General features: G+C 46.6%; 1 protein-coding gene across 9 annotated transcripts in view; it reads left to right on the forward strand.

The window, feature by feature from the left end:
* Positions 1-22662, forward strand: part of FAT3 (FAT atypical cadherin 3) — an 863405-nt gene that overhangs the window by 671585 nt on the left and 169158 nt on the right. For all 9 annotated transcript variants that reach the window (XM_068266799.1, XM_068266797.1, XM_068266801.1 and 6 more), the window contains 2 exons: positions 9944-10219; positions 12608-12818. In XM_068266799.1, coding sequence (XP_068122900.1) covers positions 9944-10219; positions 12608-12818 — 487 coding nt within the window. The remainder of the gene's footprint in view (positions 1-9943; positions 10220-12607; positions 12819-22662) is intronic.

The raw sequence follows: 22662 nt of genomic DNA on the forward strand, positions 1-22662 counted from the left end.
ATGGTAAAATACATGAGGGTGCTTCATCTCTGGTCCACTTTAAGTTCACATTTAATAAGTACGACTGGGAGTAAACTTGTCTGTGTGGAAAAGCATGCGTTTTAAAGTGAACCTGTAACTTTTTTTTTTTTAAGTTAGGTACTTATCTCAGTAGGGGAAAGCTTGTGGATGGTCCAGAGGCTTTCTCCGAAATCCCTATATTCATCCTGCGCTGGAACTCTCTGATCAATCTTTGGCATTATAGTCGAAGATTGCCTGCGCCCGCATCCCCCCCCCCCTTTGTATATGAGCGGCTGCACTGTGCAAGCACAACATAAGGCCTACGCAGTCAGGACCGGCGCTTCCATAATGGCAAAAGAGGGCAATTGCCCCAGGCCAGGAGCCCGAACACGCTGACGCGCCCTCCCCCTCCGCGTTTACCGGACATGAGGAATATGGAGGCTGCCATATTTATATCCTTTTAAACAATACCAGTTGACTGGCTGTCCTGCTGATCCTCTGCCTCTAATGCTTTCAGCCATAGAACCTGAAAAAGCAGGCAGCAGATCAGGTGTTTCTGACATTATTGTCAGATCTGACAAGATTAGCTGCATGCTTGTTTCTAGTGTGATTCAGGCACTACTGCGGCCAAATAGATCAGCAGGGCTGCCAGGCAGCTGGGGAGATTAGACCTGACCCCACTCATGATTAAGAAGTCGCCATGATTAAGGAGTAGGTACAGTGCAGGTCTGTAGCTGGGCCAAGCGCCTCTACTCTCACGCAAAACCCTCCCCCGATGCCAAACCCTAACCGACCCCCTTGCACGGACATTCTATCTGACATCTAACCCTCACCAACACCCCCCCCCCCCCCCCCGCACAAACAGATGCCTAACCCTAACCACCACCCCCAGGACAAACACCCTAACCGACGCCTAAACACCTCCCTCCTGCACAAACACCCTACCTGACACCAAACCACCACCTCCCCCCACAATCTAACCTTGAACCCACCGCCATTGCCCCCTGCCCCAAAAGTTAATTTTGGGGGGTGCCGTAAAAGGGGCCCATTGAAATTGCGGCATGGATCAATTATTTGAGCGCCCAAATTTTGCCTCAATAGCACTATTTCAATGGGCACCTATGCCCAAACTTGTGCCCAATACTGGGTGCCCTAATTTCCTGCTTCCTCAATCCCCTCCCTTTTTTATGTAAATTAGTGGTTGGTGGGCTTTTGCAATGAACTCATTTGTCACGTCGTGGCATATTGTCCCCGTTTGTAATGCATGTTCCTAGCATAATGCTTCAGTACATTTAAAGAGTGAAAAAGAAGCCTCCAACAGCTAACATAATGAGAACAAAATGAATTGTGCGTCCGACTAGACTGAACTAATGTTAAACTTTAAGGAAGCTTAATTTGCTGCGAAGCTGGTGCGCTATGGACATGATTTATGAGCATGAGTTTGTTAGCGGAACCTCGGTCATCTTCCCTCTGCCGAGATCTTCTTGATTAGGTTTTAAGTGCTCGCAGGTATCCAAGCTGCCCACTTTATCAATCGCCCCTCTCCGCTATCACTCGTCCCGCTCCATGTCTGTTAATTCAGCTCTTTTCTGAGACACGCATCTGTGACAAACAGCACAATTATGGTTTGATTTATCACTGAGGGCCTGGCCTGAAATGGACACATCTTATCGGAATTTTTTTTTTCACCAGTCCGCCAAGCGACTCCCAGAGCTGAGTTGTGGATCAATTAAAATGGCAACTCATCTGACTGATGTTCACCTTAGGCAGCGGAAGGTAGGCCAAGGCACTTGGCGGTATAGGTGAAATGCAACAGTGTTGGTGTTTGAAGGCCATTTGGGCTGTATGGGGGCCGGGTTAGACAAATAGGAACAGGAGACATAAGAGAGATAAAAGCTAAGTAAAAATAATTCTGGGCCAGGCCCGGATTTACCTCACAGGCAGCAGTCTATAGGCACAGATGTCCTGGCACCCTAGACGTTGCCCTCCATGAACCTATAAACCCCAACCAAACTGAACCACATGTTTGCTGGGCCTGGCTGTCCCAGGTCTTACTTCTCCCTTACTTCTCTTGCCCGTCATAGGTACATGGTCTCTTACCCTCAGTATTAAGTAGCTAGAGGTGCCCTGGCTAAAGGGAGATCTCGTTAGTAGAATGCAGAGAGCAGTATGTGTAACCTCTCATTTACACTGTCATTATAGGGTGGGAGGGAGAGAGGCCCTCAGGGAGTGAGCCGCCTATCCGTCGTCAGGTGCCTGTAGGCTTGTGCCTACAGTGCCTTAAGGTAAATCTGGCCCTGTTCTGGGCAGAGGCATAACTCCTGGGGAATAGTGTTGGGCCTAACAACTCATAATGTATGACTCATCATAATTACAAGTCATAATTACACGCTACAACGCCAAAATCAGAACTCGTAATTACTAGTTGTGACATTGAGTGCACTCATAATTACACGTGTAATAACTTGATTTATACTCGTAATTACAGCTTAGGGACCAGTACTCATGATCGGTCACGGTGGGCCTGGAGCTGTGGGGTGCCCCAACTTCTTACCCTCCCCCAAATACAGGGCCTTTCCCGAGAGCAGGTGTTGTGGTCACTGGTCACATGGTGCCCTCACTTGTCCTATGATCCCTGGCACATGGGCCAACTGGCTGTGGGGGTCACCAAAGAGGGTGTGATCATAAAGGTGGCTTATCAATGATTTGTAGTTATGCACCTGATTAAGAGTGTAACCAGAACTGTTGGAGGTGCCCAAAAATGCATAAAACAGTTTAAAAGGGAAGGTGAGTGCTTCCCACAAATCAACTGGTCTTAGGTTTTTGAACATGAAAAAAAAATCTGTGGGATATCGAAAAAAAAGTAATTTATAGTAGTAGGAGGATAGATATAATTGTGTGCCATAAGGGTCATATGCTTTGCGCCACCTCCCCCAGTGTTGTACTTCCTGCTTGACAGAGAGTACGTCACTGGAATGCCCATTGTCCGCGCATGCGCACTGCACCACGTTCCGTCAATTAAATTCCTTTGCCTCCCATTGACTGCAATGACTTCTGCCGTCACCGCAGAGGTCATGCAGTAACTCGCTGTAGACACTGCATTGGCTTGGCAGGGATTCGGAAGCTTCTAGCGCAACGTGATGCTGTAAGTATAAAAGGCCCCATACATCCGTATTGTCATTGCGTTACTCTACGGTAAAAGAAGGTAACACAGTGCACACTTGCAATGCAAGCGTAAAAGGGGCCTAACACATACAATACAAGCATCATGATCTAGAAGTGTAGTACATTTTTTTTATGGGGTGGGAGGGGAGTGCGTGTAGTTGGAGGGGGGGAGGGTTCTATTTTAGTTATTTATTGCATATGGAATAACCTGTGAATGTCACAGTTTCAGTATTTTCCATCCCAGCTGCCTTTATTTATGGGGTCATATTATTGCGGTGACATGTGTACGGTCACAGCGAGGTATATGACTGGTACGATGTATTGTTCCACTGCTGCTTCTAACCTTATGTAGCATTTAATGGAGTCCATCAATCTTTGTCCCGGTCCAGTAACAGACATTAACCCACACACCAGAAAGCTTAGCAGCTTGATTAAACTTTAACCTGAACCAAGGGCAGGAACAATGTGAAATGTCAGTCTGCCCAGAAGCATGGAGAACTATGGCACCCTGTGAAGCAGACAGGAGTCTGTGCTGCTAAAACAACGGCTCGGGAACAACCAGTTGCTCACTTTGAGACATGTTTCACTAAAGGAAAAACAATTAGGACGATCAAAGAGAATTCACATGGCCCATTCCATCCTTTGCATACATACATTCTCCAGCCAATCAGCATTTCATAGCAGGCGTTGGACATTCCAGGGATCGGCACTCTGCTCCCAGTACAACTGGGCCGACTCACTGACACAATGCCCAGGAGTAAGTGGGTGTCCGGAATCAGGGGCGTCGCTAGCCCCAAAGATCAGTGGCACATGCCCCAAATCTATTCTGGAGTGCCCCCGGATGCCCCCCCCCGGCAAAGTCAGCTGTGATGTCTCAATGGCGGGCATGCTGGGAGGTGTGGTGCATCAATCGGGGGTGTGCTGGGTGCTGTGTTGCCTCTATGTGGCATTCTACGCACTGTGATGCCTTTATGGGGGCATGCAGGTAGCTGTGGTTCCTCTATGGTGGAGTGGGAGCATGGGAGGGGGTCCACTAGAAGGTCAGGGAATGCTATGGGGGGACTGCCAGACATCCTGGCAGCAGGCCAGCATGCCCAGTAGAAAGTCAGACCAGCCAGCACAGAAGCCTCTGCCTAGTTGTGTTTCAGTGTTTTTTATGTGATATGCTGCATTTTTATTATTTGTTGTATTTATGGAGAGGGGGCTTCATCTATCATTTTGCTGGGCAGGCCTACTTAGACCGCTGTTAAGTTCGTGTTAATTTGGCTCCACTCATGACCACACCCACATTCTGGTGCGTGGCCACACCCATTTTACGGCTGGAGTGCCCCGGATTTTTTTAGGATCCTAGCAACGCCCCTGTCCGGTATGACGAGGTCAGTGTGGAACTCAAGTGACCGGAAAGAAAAAAAAGACAGAGAAACAGACCAGGAGCACCAACAGTGTAATATTTTCACAAAAGGGAAAATAAATCCACAATAATATTACTGATAAACAAGGGTTGCTTTTAGGCAACCACTGTTTAGAGCATGTATAGAAAACCATATCCTCAATCGAAAAAGTTTTTGAACGACCTAAGTCTGATGAAATCGTTGAGGATCATTCTGATCTTTATTGGCTTGGGCAGGTTTTGCCGCAATCATGTATACGTTTACACGACCGTTTGTTCCCGACGCCGCAAGCAACGCTTGTAGATTTGGCCAGATGGATTAAGGAAACAATTGTTCATCGGTATTATGACGGTTGTTACTGTTAATTATCAGTAACTGGACACCCAAGACCTAAATTCAATGGCAAATACAGATAGTAGCCGATCACTGACTTTGACCGCAACTAGAAGTCGTTTGGGCTGGGGGGTTGGGATCCTCCAACATGCTGGCCAGGTCGATTTTTTAGCTGGTATCTACCTAATTTTTTAATCGTATCAGATGAAAGACATTGATCGGCGTTGGGTAGGGAGCAGTGGCAATACCGATCGGCAAAGTCCAATGTAGCGTCTACCTATGGGAGCTTTCACACTGCAGTGTTGCGATTGCAAAAGAGCTGCATGCAGAATTCAGTGAGCGAGCGTGCTGCATTTTACATTTCTTCTTTCCGTAATGAGAATCGCAAATGCAATGACTGAATAATCGCCATGAAAAGTCACGATGGCTTAGCACTAGCAATTGTGATTTTTTTTGGGGGGGTGATTTCCGGTTCTAGACTTTTTGCTGCCTGAGGCAAACTTGTGAGGATACGCCCCCTCCTAAGTCAGGACAGCAGTGCCGCCTCCTCGCTTCTGCTGGGCAAGTCAAATGTAACACTGCTGCTCTCCTGACGCTCCCCTCCTCACTCACTGTCAGACTCCTCACACAGCACAACAAGCTGCTTTTCCCCAATGATGACCTCTTCACCTCGCTTTCCTCTCACTCCTCCGCCTACTCTGACTGCATGCTGTTACAAAAATTACATAGTTACATAGTTATTTTGGTTGAAAAAAGACATACGTCCATCCAGAGAACAAAGTACAACACCAGCCTGCTCCCTCACATATCCCTGTTGATCCAGAGGAAGGCGAAAAAACCCTTACAAGGCATGGTCCAATTAGCCCCAAAAGGGAAAAAAATTCCTTCCTGACTCCAGATGGCAAGATGATAAAATCAGATAAAATCCCTGGATCAACATCATTAGGCATTACCTATTAATTGTAGCCATGAATGTCTTTCAACGCAAGGAAAGCATCTAAGCCCCCTTTAAATGCAGGTATAGAGTTTGCCATAACGACTTCCTGTGGCAATGCATTCCACATCTTAATCACTCTTACTGTAAAGAACCCTTTCCTAAATAAATGGTTAAAACGTTTTTCCTCCATGCGCAGATCATGTCCTCTAGTCCTTTGAGAAGGCCTAGGGACAAAAAGCTCATCCGCCAAGGTATTATATTGCCCTCTGATGTATTTATACATGTTAATTAGATCCCCTCTAAGGCGTCTTTTCTCTAGACTAAATAAACCCAGTTTATCTAACCTTTCTTGGTAAGCGAGACCTTCCATCCCACGTATCAATTTTGTTGCTCGTCTCTGCACCTGCTCTAAAACTGCAATATCTTTTTTCTTTTTTTCAGTTTCACTGCATCAGAACTTTGTTTCTCTTATACAAGCCTCATTTTTAGCTGCACAGAAGAAAACTGCCCAGGCTTTTTTCCCCTGATGCTGTGCAAAGCATGATGGGATTTCTGATGTTGTTGTTCTCGTTCTGCTGTTTTGGTGAATTTTTTTTTTTTTACATTTTGAATTTGACATTTGAAGCCTAGCGTGTGCAGCTGGGAGGGGTTATCAGGACACAGGACAGTTGGAACTGTGTCTCTTGCTCCTTGTCACCTCCTTTCAACCAAAAAGATGGCTGCCCCCATGACAGAGATGGCAGCCCCCATGAATCACAAACATTTGCCTGTTCTTTCAAAACAGGGTGGGTAAGAGATTATATTACCTATCTATTCTAATTAACATAACTAATGTAACTTGATGACAGTATGTTTGTTTAGGCTGAAGTTCCCCTTTAAGGGGTAGAAAGACTGTGGTCCTCAAGTGGTTAAAGTGTACCAGAGACCAAATAATAGCAAGTATCGATACTTACCCAGGGCTTCCTCCAGCCCCATAAGCCCATCTGAGTCCCTCGCCGTCTAAAACTGCAATATCTTTTCTGTAATGTGGTGCCCAGAACTAAATTCCATATTCCAGATGTGGCCTTACTAGAGAGTTAAACAGGAGCAAATTATGCCCTTGTGATCTCTGCGCCTGATGCAAATGTTTCACCTTGCTTCATGAGAGAACCAGCCCTGATTTTCAGCATGAAAAGGCCTCAATCAGAAAAAATCAGAGTCCTATGAAAAACGTATTATACTTTACGGAGCGGTTTCACGACTTTCCTATGTGTCGTTAATATTACTTTTTTTAATATAAATATGTATTTTTGCTCTTTTGCAGAGACTGTTAATTATAAACATCACAGCTTTCATATTTACATAGGGAACAGATAGAGCCCCAGTGCCTGCGAGTGCTTTTCGAGCAGGTACAGAACACTTAGTATCCCACGCAAAGCAGCAACGGGTGGGGAATCGACAAGAGGTGCAGGGGTGTGCGACAGCAAATAGAGCCCACGTTGAAAGGGTGTGGGAACACTCCACCATTTAAGTGGCTCAAGAGGAGTGGGGGGAACCGGCGAACAGAAAATGGGATTTTTTTCAGGAAAATAATCAGGCCTATAGGGACGTAATTGTGCAGACGCACTCTAAACAGAAAACACAGAGGAGAGCGGCAAAGTTTTAGAATGAACCGTTCGGGGCGCTGCATTGCAAGCGGAGCATTTCCAACGTGAAGTCTTAATAGACTGCGGTACAACAGAGGTCCCCGGCAAAGCAATTAGCCGCGTGTGTTTTCTGCTTTGTGCGCACGCCGTGAAATATAATGTTATTAATAAAGCTGCTTCTGCTCGCGCTACAAATGAAGCTAGACAATTAATCACCGGCAGGTCCAGAGTAGCTGCAGAGGGCTTTGTTGCTGTCGTTATTTGTCCTTATTGTATGTTTTTTTTTTTTCTTTCTCTCTTTTCATTGTGTGTGTTTTGTGGTGGAAGAACCTTTTGTTGCTGTTTTTGTGCGTCTGTTTAGTTACCAACTAAGATATGAAGTCATGATTTCCCTCAGCTGTGAGATTACTGGACCTCAAGAATCTTTTGTTAAGCCTTCTCTAAGTGTGGGAAACGGGAGCAGGGGATTTGGAACGTGCGCCGACTGTTAATGGGAAGGGATCAGAGCAAGAACTTTTTTTTTTTCCCTCTTAGCAGCTGAAGATAGTAAAAAAAAAAGGATATTGTGCATAGGGACATAGATATGGAATACTAATACAGTACAGCCAAAATGTCTGTAAATTACTAAGGTGTACTGAAGTTAGCAATACATTTTCAAGAAAAAAAAACTATGGATCTGTTCCTTTCACAAAGACAATTCCAAACATATTGTTAGATACCTGTAATATATAAAGAACTATCTTGCCCTCAATACCTTTTCAGTTTTGCACAGCTCAGTGTAAACAATGGCCTGAATTCACTAAGCTTATCTCCTGTCTTTAACCACTTTGTCCTCCTTGACGTATAAAAACGTCAAGGAGGACATCCGCGCTCCCGCGGCCGATCGCGCGCGTGCACGCGCACTCCCGGCCGCGGATTTGGTAGCCCAGGAATCAATGTATCGGGCTATAGTGCCCGATCACTGATTCCTCTCCCCCGCTGAAAAGGCGACAGCTTCTCTCGGAAGCTACGCTTTTTCTGAAGCTATGTCTCTCTAAGCGTACATTGTACGCTTAGAGTGACGTCATGTAAACAAACTCAAGATTGCCATCTTGTGGCCAAAAAGTTAAACTACAAGTAAAAGTAAAAAAAACATTACAATACACAATTATTTCCCCAAATAAAACACTATTTATATCCCACCTTCCCAAAAATGACCACATAAAATGTTTAATAAAAAAACCAAAACATTACTATAAAAAAAAACACATAAATATTTACCTAAGGGTCTAAACTTTTTAAATATCTATGTAAAGATGAAATATTTCTCTCTATTTTTTTTTATAAGCTTGTAAATAGTGATGGATGCAAAACGGAAAAAATGCTCTTTTATTTCCAAATAAAATATCGTCGCGATACATTGTGATAGGGACATAATTTAAACGGTGAAATAACCGTGACAAATGGGCAAATACAATACGTGGGTTTTAATTATGGAGGCATGTATTATTTTAAAACTATAATGGCCGAAAACTGACAAATAATGAATTTTTTCATTTTTTTCTTATTCTTACTGTTAAAATGCATTTACAGTAAGGTAGCTCTTAGCAAAATGTACCCCCCAAAGAAAGCCTAATTGGTGGCGGAAAAAACAAGATATAGATCAGTTCATTGTGATAAGTAGTGATAAAGTTATAGGCTAATGAATGGGAGGTGAACATTGCTCGGATGCATAAAGTGAAAACGACTGAGAGCTTAAGTGGTTAATAACGATTCTGAGCTGTTTTTACTGTTATTACCATGATGATATGTCATATAGTATAAACAACTAAATCCTCAAATGAACGACTGAATTCTAAACTTGAAGACAGGATGTTAATTCACAGAGAGGAATGCAAGTGTTAAGTGTGTGAGGCGTTATTACCTGGCCTGACTAGTTAAGTGTGGTGTTATTAGAGATTGCAATGTAAAGAGGAGGATACTGAGCTGTGTGCTGTATTTTAGTATTTTATACAGAAGGGTACTGTGCATAGAGAGAAGATACATAGGGCGGGAGGAAGAGAGAGAGAGACATTAAGATTATGTACACATACATGCAGCCACAGACAGACATAGGCGCTCTCTCTGTCTCTCCTTTCCTGGCTGCCATACAAAAGCTGCAGTCTGGCTGCAATCATGCTGGCAGAGGACACAACAGGAGGGGTGGAGTTACATTCTGCCTGCGTGTGCTCCTCCCCTCCCTATCTACTGCATGTACAAATAACTACAGAGGTGATAACTTAATGATAAGATAACTGCCTTATAAAGAAACAAAGAATGATGTCACCATATCAAACTCCCCTTATATATTAACACACACATGCACGTGCACAGACGCGCGCGCACACACACACACACACGCACGCACGCACGCACGCGCACACACACACATTATTGGAGATTCCACACAATTCAAATATGGCAAGTCCCACACTGTAATATTTAACCTTGCTATTTATCCCTTTGTGTTTCAGGTTCTCATCCGAGTCCTTGACAATAACGACAATGGTCCAGAGTTTTCCCAACACAGCTATGAAGCCACCATCTCAGAAGACGTTCTACCAGAAACTGAAATTTTGCAAATCAAAGCCACAGATAAGGACGAGAACCACAAATTGAGTTACATTGTCCACAGCAGCATCGACCCCATGAGTATGAAGAAGTTCCGCATTGATCCCAACACAGGCACGCTGTACACAGCAGAAAGACTGGACCACGAGACCCAGACCCATCACATCCTCACCGTCATGGTAAGAAGTGCTCATGATAATAAGCTCACAAATCGTGCATTTCTCTGTCTTACGTTAGATCAGGGGTTTTAGACTCGAAAACTGAGACCGTCATGGGCCAGCTTCAATGTCTAGTGTCCGCCTCCCTTGCACATTTCTCTGGTGTCGAATGGCTCTAATTCACTACAGCCAGTGCCAGATTTACTATAAGGCACTGTAGGCACGTGCCTACAGGTGCCTGATGATGGTGGGGAGGCTCCCTCCCTTCCCCTAGCGCTTCCCTCCTTCCTTTGCTGAATCCCAAGCGGAGTGTAAGTGAGAGTTTACTCACCCGGTTCTTCTCTACATTCCACTGACGAGATCTCCCTTCAGTTGGGGGCACCACTAGCTACTTAATCCTGAGGGTACTTCTGGCTATCTAATGCTAAGGGACACCTGTAGCTACCTATGACAGGTAAGACAGAAGTAACAGCTTGCCCAGCCAGCACACTTGCAGTGCATTTCAGCGGGGTTTGTGGGTTCCTGGAGGGCTAAAGGTGCCAGGACATCAGTGCCTATAGGCTCCTGTGGTGTAAATCCGGGCCTGACTACAGTTCTTCTTTAAAGTAAATGTAAAGGCAGAAAAAGGGAGATACTTATGTATGGACAGGGAAGGCTCTGGATCCTATAGAGCAGTGGTTCTCAACCTTTTACAGGTTGTGACACATTCAGATCTCCGTGACACGTGACATTCCTATGATAGAAAAATACTACATAATTATCTTGAAAGCAATGAAAAGGGATTGCATTTTCCTGAATACACTTGAAAAGGGAGCCTAGAATCTTGCATTTTGAATAACTTTATATGGCAAGGCATGGGTGTATAATGCAAGCACATACACAGATCACCAAAACCACCAGGCTTATAATTAAACATTTGTGACAACTGCATCACCAATAAAAACATTTATTTCAGTTGTGTGAGGAAAGGAGTGACTAGCCGAGGTGTTTCGTCCTGTCAGTGTACAGTGACAAGGTGACTAAGAGCAGGAAGGGAGAGGGAAACCGTGATGACACAGTAAACATAATTCACACTGGTTCCACCAGAATTAGGACAGTAGACTCTGTCCCAAGTAACATACCTCTTGCAGTGCTGGCCCATGTAACGTTCAAACTGATCTCCACGAATCACAGATGATGGCTGCCTGCAACACTTACTGCTTCTCTTGATCTGTCAGCGGACACGCCCATGGCTGGTAGTCTTCCAAAGTCCCGGCGGTGGCATCACCATCAGCTGATCTTGCTCCTCACTGCTGATCAGTTGCAACTCTGCCACTCCCTCCGCTCTGATTGTAGTTAGAGCCGGGCTACGGAAAAATGGCTGCTGATGTCCAAAAATGTGGACCCCCAGCGTCCATTTTCTTGTAGCCCTGCTCTAGCTACAATCAAAGGGGAGGCGAAGGGGGTGGCAGAGCGACAACTGAGCTGTGCGGAGGGAGCAAGAGCGTGGTCATGGCAACACATGCCATGTCATGGCACATGGGTTGGTAACCACTGCTATAGAGCCTTCAATGCCCTCACCTGTAGCCCTTGTTTCAGTGCCATCACCCTCGTTTCAATTACCTCCTCGGGAGGCTTTAAAAGCACTCTTGTCCCCGAGTACTACGTACTGCACTTTTGCAAGTCTGTACGCAAGCACGCTCATGCATCTGCAGTACCGAGCTGCCCGTCTTCGGAAGCACTCGGCCTACAAATCGGTGCACAGGACCTGCTCGACCTACATCCCCGATGTTGTCCACAGGCACATACTGACCCACCCCCTCCAATCCTCTAATGACCTGCGCCTGTTTGCACCGTGTATATCTGTTGCGCAATGCTGCGTAATATGTTGCAGCTTTATAAATACAATAAGTAATAAGCATTTGGGGACACGAGTGCTTCCGAAGCCTCCCAAGGGTTCACAGATGTGCATTCCACCACTTGGTCAAGTACACACACTCGTTTTACTGAGGCCGGTTTCCGCCGCATCACATCGGTGTGGAATGCCCCATAGACTTTCATTGGTGTATCGTTCACCTGCGGTAAAAACAGAGTAACCAGTGCACCAGTGTGAAAGGGGCCTGAGTGTTCTGCCAGCCGCCTTGTTTTGTTTTTCTGGTCCTAGGTTGGAGCTGCTTTTCGGCAGTTATATTAGTTTATAAGACACTAAGTCAAGACAGGCTTGGCTTAAAGGACCATTATAGTTCAGTTTTAATGAGGATAGATACTGTATATTGGAAGGACATTTGGTGCAGTTACAGTTCAGTAATCAGTAGAGAATGTGTTTCTATGCCGGTGTCCTGCCTGACCTGCTATTGAGATTCTATACCGTGACTGTGCCGCGCTCAGCCTATTACTGAAACATGACCTCTCTCGATTTATTCATCACAGGTGAAAGACCAGGAGTTCCCGTACCGCCGGAATCTGGTCCGCGTGATGATTACCGTGGAGGACGCTAATGACCACAGCCCGTACTTCACCAGCCCGCTCTACGAAGCCACCGTGTTCGAGTCCGCTGCTGTGGGCTCGGCCGTCATTCAGGTCACTGCGCTGGACAGGGACAAAGGAGAAAATGCTGAGCTCATCTACTCGATAGAGACCGGTAAGGACTCCTTCAAAGGTAGCTCCACAACAGATAATTGCATTATTTAGTAATTTATCAGTCAGAGAGGCAATATAATACTTTTTTTTTTATTTATAAGATGACACTTCTGGAGCTGAAAACCTTGTCTTAAAATTTCAACACACACAGGGGTGTAACTACACCTGATGGGGTCACGTTGCAACACTTTAAGCGGGGGCCCCCTTCCTATATTTAGCCCTTGCCCCATACCCAGCAGGAAGGGGGCATGAACTTCTTCCTTCCTCCACCGGGGCCCCCCTCCTATGCTTTCCTGGATCTGCCACCCAGACCTACAGATTAGTGTGGCTGCAGTTACCCTCTGCAACCACTAGGTGTCACTGTGTTCTCTATATTCCCCTCAGTCTGAATTGGGAAGTTTGTCCAACTGATAAGAATGCAGAGAGGACAGTGACACCTTGTGACGGGAGCACCGGAGAGACCCAATTGGGAGAGGTGAGTCCGGTCACTGCAGGTATGCTGATCTATTGGTCTGGATGATAGGAATAAACCAAAAGAGCAAATGATGGGGGCCTTGGTGGAGGAGGATGAAGGGAGAAATCCAGGCCACTACTCCCTGCTGAGCCAACCCCCCCCCCCCCCCCCCCAAGCAGGCAAGGTCCTTAGAGCTAAGCAAGCAGGATCAGAACTGGTAGGGTTCTCAGAACTGAGCTGGCAGGATCAGGACCGGCAGGGTTCTCAGATCTGAGCAGGCAGAATCAGGACTGGTAGGGTTCTCAGATCTGAGCAGGCAGGATCAGGACTGGCAGGGTTCTCAGAACTGAGCAGGCAGGATCAGGACTGGCAGGGTTCTCAGATCTGAGCAGGCAGGATCAGGACTGGCAGGGTTCTCAGATCTGAGCAGGCAGGATCAGGACTGGTAGGGTTCTCTGATCTGAGCAGGCTGGATCAGGACTGGCAGGGTTCTCAGATCTGAGCAGGCAGGATCAGGACTGGCAGGGCTCTCAGAGCTGAGCAGGCCGGATCAGGACAGCAGGGTTCTCAGATCTGAGCAGGCCGGATCAGGACTGGAAAGGTTCTCAGAACTGAGCAGGCAGAATCAGGACTGGCAGGGTTCTCAGGACTGGCAGGGTTCTCAGAACTGAGCAGGCAGGATCAGGACTGGCAGGGTTCTCAGAATTGAGCATGCAGGATCAGGACTGGCAGGGATCTCAGAACTGAGCAGGGAGGATCAGGACCGGCAGGGTTCTCCGATCTGAGCAGGCAGAATCAGGACTGGTAGGGTTCTCAGATCTGAGCAGGCAGGATCAGGACTGGCAGGGTTCTCAGATCTGAGCAGGCAGAATCAGGACTGGCAGGGTTCTCAGATCTGAGCAGGCTGGATCAGGACTGGCAGAGTTCTCAGATCTGAGCAGGCAGGATCAGGACTGGCAGGGTTCTCAGATCTGAGCAGGCAGGATCAGGACTGGCAGGGTTCTCTGATCTGAGCAGGCTGGATCAGGACTGGCAGAGTTCTCAGATCTGAGCAGGCAGGATCAGGACTGGCAGGGTTCTAAGATCTGAGCAGGCAGGATCAGGACTGGCAAGGTTCTCAGATCTGAGCAGGCAGGATCAGGACTGGCAGGGTTCTCAGTTCTGAGCAGGCAGGATCAGGACTGGCAGGGTTCTCAGATCTGAGCAGGCAGGATCAGGACTGGCAGGGTTCTCAGATCTGTGCATGCAGGATCAGGACTGGCAGGGTTCTTAGATCTGAGCAGGCAGGATCAGGACAGGCAGGGTTCTCAGATCTGAGCAGGCAGGATCAGGACTGGCAGGGTTTTTAGATCTGAGCAGGCAGGATCAGGACTGGCAGGGTTCTCAGATCTGAGCTGGCAGGATCAGGACTGACAGGGTTCTCAGATCTGTGCAGGCAGGATCAGGACTGGCAGGGTTCTCAGATCTGAGCAGGCAGGATCAGGACTGGCAGGGTTCTCAGATCTGAGCAGGCAGAATCAGGACTGGCAGGGTTCTCAGATCTGAGCAGGCTGGATCAGGACTGGCAGAGTTCTCAGATCTGAGCAGGCAGGATCAGGACTGGCAGGGTTCTCAGATCTGAGCAGGCAGGATCAGGACTGACAGGGTTCTCAGATCTGTGCAGGCAGGATCAGGACTGGCAGGGTTCTCAGATCTGAGCAGGCAGGATCAGGACTGGCAGGGTTCTCAGATCTGAGCAGGCAGGATCAGGATTTGCACAGATTACAATGACAAGCAGGATACAGTCATAGGATCTCTATCATTCCTCAGGCCACTTGTGAAGTAAGCTCCGCTTTCCCAAGTATCCAGCACAGCCAGCGTAATGAGCCGGATGTCTGGCAGCTGAGAGGAACTGCAGCTGTCAGCAGGCGGGGAGGACGAGGGTCTGATGATGACGAGGGTCTGGTGGAGTCCCCCTGCCCCAGAACAAGCAGCTGCTGCAACACCGGTCAGCTGAGTGCTGCACGAAGCTGTGAGCAGACACGTGATATCATGTATCCTGAAGCATGTGTGGGGTTTGGACAGTGGTTGGAGTCTGAGCATTGGCTCCAAACCAGCAGGCATGTCACCGCGACGCCAAAATGTAAAACGATGAAAACAAATGCTCCATTTGTAAGACGTGACTAAACACAGCGCTGTTCAGCTCTTACTCACTGTTTAGAATGAACTCCATTTTTTCTCCACTTTTACAAGATAGACCTGCTTTAAAGAGGAACTGTAACCAAGGATTGTAGTTCATCCCAATCGGTAGTGATACCTCCTTTCCCATGAGAAAGTTTTCCCTTTTCTCATATACATCATCAGGAGAGAGTGTGTGGCTGATATTGTGGTGAAACCCCTCCCACAGTGTGATGTCAGCACCTAGGTCCTGACCATTTCCTGTCTGTGAGCCTTTCTGCATTTTGGGAAATAACAGCTGTTTCCAACTGCCATGCAACCAGTATCACCCTCTGTGCATATGTATATCTATAAAAGAAAACACTTTTAGCCTATCGCATTAGTGAGTGTGGTTATACATATTGGCAGTTGGTACTGACATTTTTTGTTTGTTTCATGTCTGCCAGCAGTAAAGATGATGACCTGAAGGCTCATTGTGGATCAAACACTATGACAAAATGACATGGCGATTATCAATCATTCCTTGATCTCAGTTCGATTTTTTTACCTTCTCACTTTGCAATGTATTGATTTATATTTTTCCCTGTTTTTTTGGCTACGGTTCCTCTTTAAGCGAGCCCAGGGGAGACATGAAAACCTATAGGCCTGGACTCTCTGAGCAGAGACTCCTTCATTATTAATGGGAGGCGATCAGAGCTTCATCCCGGTGCAATTTTTATACTTAGGTTTCTATTCGGCCCTTTTAATACTCGGGGGACAAGCTGAAACCTCAAATAACAAGCTATGAGGCCACCGCACAGCTTAGCGCTTTCCGGCCGTTCTTCATAGATACACGTATAGATGTATAAATCTCCTATTAAACACGCAGCGCGCTGATCTCTTGTTTCCCCGCAAACCTGTTTCCAATCTGTCTGCAGGAGAGGAAACCGCTTGTTGTAGCGGACGCATGTCTGCGGGCCCGCGCCGCGCAGGACATTGTATATATCGCCGCTTGGCATGAAACCACGGCGCTGTATGGTATAGTTATTAAGCCCGCCTGTTATAGCAATCTTGGAACCCCAGCCATGCATATAATTGTCTGTTTGTTTATACTGTGTGTGCCTAGAGGCATTATTAGTGTACAGTCCACATGTAACGGAGAACCTGACAGCAGAAGGCAGGGAAAATAATAGAGCCGCTTTTTAGTGACTTCATAAAACAAAAGAAAGTAGGAGTAATAATAGCGAGCGACTAATGACCAGGAGAGAGAAGCAGCGGAGATCAGTCCGCGGTTAGTATTTGAGAGCTAAACAACCTTCTCAAAGCTGAGTGTTGTGGCCGAGTGATGTTATGATGTTATGACATCTTACTGGAGCGGACTCCAAAATCCTCCTCCTTCCTCTCCCAACCTGCAAGTGCAGCAAAGAAATGTGTTAAGGAACCCGAGGTGGGTTTTAAAAAACCTAATTGCACACAGAGGCTGGGTCTGCATATAATGCCCGGCCTCTGTTACTATTTTGTTCCCCCCCAGGCCCCCCCTGTGCTCTGCTGGCCCCCATAAATCAAACCACCGTGTCGCTAGCCGGCTGTTTACATCTCCACTGTCACTCTCTGCCGCTCCCCCGCCTCCTGTATAGTGCCGCTCCCCGCCTGCGTCCCTTCCTTCCCCGCTGATTGGAGGGAAGGGACGCAGGCGGGGAGCTGGGATATAGAGGAGGCGGGGGAGCAGCTCGGGTTCTCTTTAAAAAAAAAAAAAAAATGCCCTTGCAAAAACCTGCCATTGCAGAGGCAAACAAAAAAAAATCCCTCTTTGCTCAGAAAAAATGTCCCAATCACCTCCTCATGACATGCAGAGTAGCAAGTAGAGTGATCAGGATCTGGAAAATGGCAGCAGAGAGTGTTCTGCTGTGAAGAAACATCTGGAAGCAGAGAAACATTACACCCACTCCCTCTACTCTACTGGATGGCGGGAGGAGGTGGTGGGGATGGTTTTTGTGAGCGAACGGGGAGGCTTTTTTGCTAATTGGCTGTATTTGTGCCCATGGAAGCGGACCTCTGAGCCAAGATGATCGATTCATTCTACAGAAAACTCCACAAGTCAACTTCACATAGAGACGTGTGCTTGGTTTGATCTTCTGGCTTGTTTGCCAGTGCCGGATTGGCTGGTTACAGTCAGGTGATGATATAGCTCTTCTATTTCCTGCATAAAGCTTAGCTTCAGGGCCGGTTCAAGTAACAATTGGGCCCTAGGGCAAAATTAGCCTGGGGGCCCCCCAACAGAACCCCCCCGACCAAAAAGCGTTATTAGAGGCCCTTTGTTGCAGCCAAATTTCCCTCCTGGGCCCCTGAGCTGGCTACTGAACCTCCCCCAATCAACTCCCAACTTAACAGACTCTGCAGAGTCCCTGGGGAGCAACAGTTAAGATGGGGAGGGACACCTTAGGGGCCCCTACAGGCTCTGGGGCCCTGGGGCAATTGCCCATTTTTTCCTATGGTAGCTCCTGCCCTGCTTAGCTTACACGGGTTTATAATGGCCCAATATAGCAAGCTGATTGATTCCTCTTCAGTGAGAAATAGACTGAATTGAGACTGATCCTTTAACCACACTGCACACACGCGGATTTGTACTTTCCAGAACTCTGGAATTCATACTTTGTGAAAGCAAAGCAGGGCAGGAGAGATGATTTATTTTGACATGCAGCCTCTTATATCTCCCCAAGTCCTGCTGCCTTACTGCTTTTTCAGCGCCCAAGGCCATGGCCTTTGAAACCTTTTTAGAAATCCGGGCCTGCACACACATTACTGATTAGACTTTGGTAGAAATCTATTAAACATTAATCAAATTGCTATTGTGGTGCTGTTTAGTGCAGAGCAACGCTATGTGGCCATTGATCCCACACTACTCCTTCCCTGCTTGCCTGTCTTCTCGTACGGAGATTTTATAGACTTTCTGACCACATATTTGACCAGTCAAACGTGTGGTTAGAAATGCTGGGAAAGGGAAAAGTCCATGCCTCCCTAGGGACACTTAAGCCACACCCCTGTCACACCCCTAATCATGCCTCCGGCACACTCTAGTCACTCATGCCATAAAGATGTCATTAAAAAATGTTTTTAAATTCATATCACACTTTCTATCTAGTCTATCTAGTTCCCGACTTACGAACGTCCCGCCGATACGAACGGCATGGATTCTGTGTTTCCATGGGAACAAGCCCCCAAAATGATCTCATACGTGGCATCATGGCATGAGAATAGGTGGAGGGTAGTGCCGCTGAGGCATAGGCTGGATAGTCAGCAGCCTCTGGGCTCAGAGCCCGGAGGGTGCACCTGTGCCCCCCTCACTCGGCAATATGCAGATCATATGGTATTCACCTATCAACACCGCTGGGATCTTCTGCTTCCTTGAAGCACAGTTCAACATCTCCTCTCTATGGCGGCCTCTTGTAGAGTCCCACAGTACAGAGTCAGAGAGGACACGCTTTAGGCCACGTTCACATTGGGTGCGTTGAGAAACATGTAAAAGCGCATGAAAAAAAAACGCCGGGCGGATCTTTCAGAAACAGCCTTATCAGTCTGCCTGACTGTACACACGCCGGACTGTCGCTGGAACGCCCGCTTAGCGGGAGGGTCTGACGGACCCGTCATTCCAGCCTATCTAGCGTGTGTACGGGCCTTAAGGCTCTCAAAACTTTTCTTGTGAAACACCTAAAAAAAATCTCTTGCTATTGTTCAAGTAGCTGATAAGACTGATAAGAACTCAATCCAAATGTTGAATTGACTTCTTATCAGTCTTATCAGCTGCTTGAACAATAGCAAGAGATTTTTTAGGTGTTTCACAAGAAAAGTTTTGAGAGCCTTAAGGCCCGTACACACCTGAATTATCGCAAATTCTTTCTGTTTTAGGAAAGCAAATTTTTGTTTTTCTTAACATCTTAGTAAGGGGGCTTTTAGGACCATTGTAGTCCCTTACACACTCCAATGAGTTCTGGGTCACCATGAGCTTGCTGGTTAGTCTGTACCTCACAAGAAAAGTTGTGAGAGTGTATGGGGCTTGAGCTCTGAGATGTGACATATGACGCTAGGCCTTGATTTGAGTTCCTTTTTGTTTAGTGCAGATGTTTCACAGATTGTCTGTGAAAGTTTAATTACTGAAGACCCCTGGATCTGCAAATGTTATCTGAATAACGTACATGTCACAGTTCCCACTTCACACTTTGGACAGATTTTGTGAAACCACTGACATTCTCTAAATGTCACAGAGAACTTGAGTCTCCGCAGTCTGGGGGAGTCAACTGATGAGTGGGATGAGTAGAGAATACAAGCAAGGGTTAATAACAACTTTCATGCTATTTATGTCTTGTGACGCAATAGCTATCAACTTGTGATACAACACAATGAACCATCACTAAGCCTGATTTATGTATACACAACGTTACACGTTGTTCCAAGAGGCCTGCTATTCCTAAAGACTAACTTAAAGGGTACCTACACTGAAACAAACCTGGCCAGTTTAAAAGTACGGTACCTACATTTTCCCCCCATGATGGGCAAATAGCTCCTTAAATAAAAGGATACTTCTTAAAGATTGGTCAGGAGACTCAGCAGGCCCTTTAAAGAGACACTGAAGCGAAAAAAAATATATGATATAATGAATTGGTTGTGTACTATGAATAATTACTAGATTAGCAGCAAATAAAATATTCTCATATTTTTATTTTCAGGTATATAGTGTTTTTTCTAACATTGCATCATTCTCTAATATGTGCAGGTTACACAACACTCAGTATTCAAAATGATTCTTTCAGAGTAGTCTGTGAACGAATGACCTCTCCTCTGGCAGAGAAAAAGAAAACAGTTAATTAACAGTTGAGATAATAAAAGTCAGAAAACAGCCCTCTCCATGACTTTGAAAGTCGTAGAGCTTAATGGCTTTTTTGTATAGAGATAACAACTGGAGTTTCTTAACTCTTCCTGTACTGGAAACAATTAGACTGATGTATCTGATCTTAATGTTTTATTTCTTAGCTGTACTACACATACAAATCATAATATCATCATTTTTTTTCGCTTCAGTGTCTCTTTAAATCTCATTAAACCTTACAAAGATTCCAGATCTAGCCTGGCTCTCAACCACTGTGACCCATTGATTCAACATGTTTTCAAACGTTGTTGTTCTCTCTTTTTAGTTCCCTATTTTTATACCTTCTCTCATGTTATTTTACTATTATTACACGGTTATCAGAAGCCAGGCCTTTTGTACTCAAAACAACCTAAACAGCAGGACCATTTATAGTTTTTCTTGATTTCTACCTTCATAATATCTCAACCTGACGAAATTATATTGAAGTCCTACATACTTCCTGCACCTGATGACAAGAGACTTAATTCACCATCTAAAGTTGTATGATTCAACTTTCCGAGTCTATGGATTAATAACGTAACTTGTATATTCCTTCTTTATCCTAGGCCCGGTTCTAGACTTAAACATTATATATGCGATGACTCTTGATTATATTGTATACTTATGTCATACCAACTTTGGATATCTTTTGCACAATTGTACTCACGAAGGCCTGTACGATTTCCTGTCCTTATGCTTATATTAGAAAATAAAAATTAGTGTTACAAAAAAAAAAGTACCTACATTTTAAATTTCAGTTTTCTTTAAACCTAATAAGTTGCCAAGATATATAAACTCACTCATGATAATGTGTGATTTTCTCACCCCCCAGGGTCCGTATTCCACATATAGTCTTGAAATCCCCGCCCCAGTTTGAAATTGGGTCCTGGGACATTTTTTTTTTATTTCCAAACCAGAGGTGCAAAGGATGCTGGGGGATTGATGTCATAACTCCTCCCCTCATGTCCATGTGATCTAATCTAGGCAGACAGACAGACAGACAGACATCTGAAATAAGAATTATAGCAAACAGGCATGATAAGATAGGCTGCAACAGTTTTCCAGTGTCTCCTCTCTCCTACACGCTGTGAAAAGAGAAGTAATTTGATCCAGGCAGGCAGAGAGCAGGGGAGGGAGGAGCAGGGGAGTTAACCAGGCTGAAGAGGCGGGCACACTGCTTTCAGCTTCAGGAGGAATACGGGAGTGCTACTTACAGACAGGCACGTGCACAGGGGGGTGCTCTGGGTGCCCAGGCACCCCCCTTTTCAAAATCTTCAAAAAAAAGCCCCACTCGCGTGCAAAATAAGCTCCGCCCCCGGCCGCGATAGGCCCCGCCCACCCGCGGGAAGCTCCGCCCCCGCCTGGGACACTTTCAAAGTGAAGAAGCCCAGACAGAAATCCTAGTGTTGCATACTGACCTCTCCCTCCACCTAGGACCCATACTGACCTCTCCCTCCCCCAGCACCCATAGTGTCCTCTCCCTCCACCTAGTACCCAGTGACCACTCCCTCCCCCAGTCACAGTGACCTCTCCCTCCACCTAGGACCCAGTGACCTCTCCCTCTACCTAGGACCCATATTGACCTCTCCCTCCCCAGTACCCATAGTGACCACTCCCTCCACCTAGTACCCAGTGACCTCTCCCTCCACCTAGACCCATACTGACCTCTCCCTCCCCAGTACCCACAGTGACATCTCCCTTCACCTAGCAATCACAGTGACCTCTCCCTCCACCTAGGACCCATACTGACCTCTCCCTCCCCAGTACCCACAGTGACATCTCCCTTCACCTAGCAATCACATTGACCTCTCCCTCCACCTAGGACCCATACTGACCTCTCCCTCCCCAGTACCCACAGTGACATCTCCCTTCACCTAGCAATCACAGTGACCTCTCCCTCCACCTAGGACCCATACTGACCTCTCCCTCCCCCAGCACCAATAGTGACCTCTCCCTCCACCTAGTACCCATATTGACCTCTCCACCCTCAGTACCCACAGTGACCTCTCCCTCCACCTAGGACCCAGTGACCTCTCCCTCCACCTAGGACCCATATTGGCCTCTCTCTCCCCAGTGCCCATAGTGACCTCTCCCTCCACCTAGTACCCATTGACCTCTCCCTCCACCTAGGACCCATACTGACCTCTCCCTCCCCAGTACCCACAGTAACATCTCCCTTCACTTAGCAATCACAGTGACCTCTCCCACCACCTAGGACCCATTCTGACCTCTCCCTCCCCAGTACCCACAGTGACATCTCCCCTACCCAGCACCCACAGTGACCTTTCCCTCCATCTAGCACCCACAGTGACCTCTCCCTCCCCAGCACCCACAGTGACTTCTTCCTCCACC

Source organism: Hyperolius riggenbachi, chromosome 2 (genome assembly GCF_040937935.1).
Source record: "Hyperolius riggenbachi isolate aHypRig1 chromosome 2, aHypRig1.pri, whole genome shotgun sequence".
NCBI classification, from domain to species: domain Eukaryota; kingdom Metazoa; phylum Chordata; class Amphibia; order Anura; family Hyperoliidae; genus Hyperolius; species Hyperolius riggenbachi.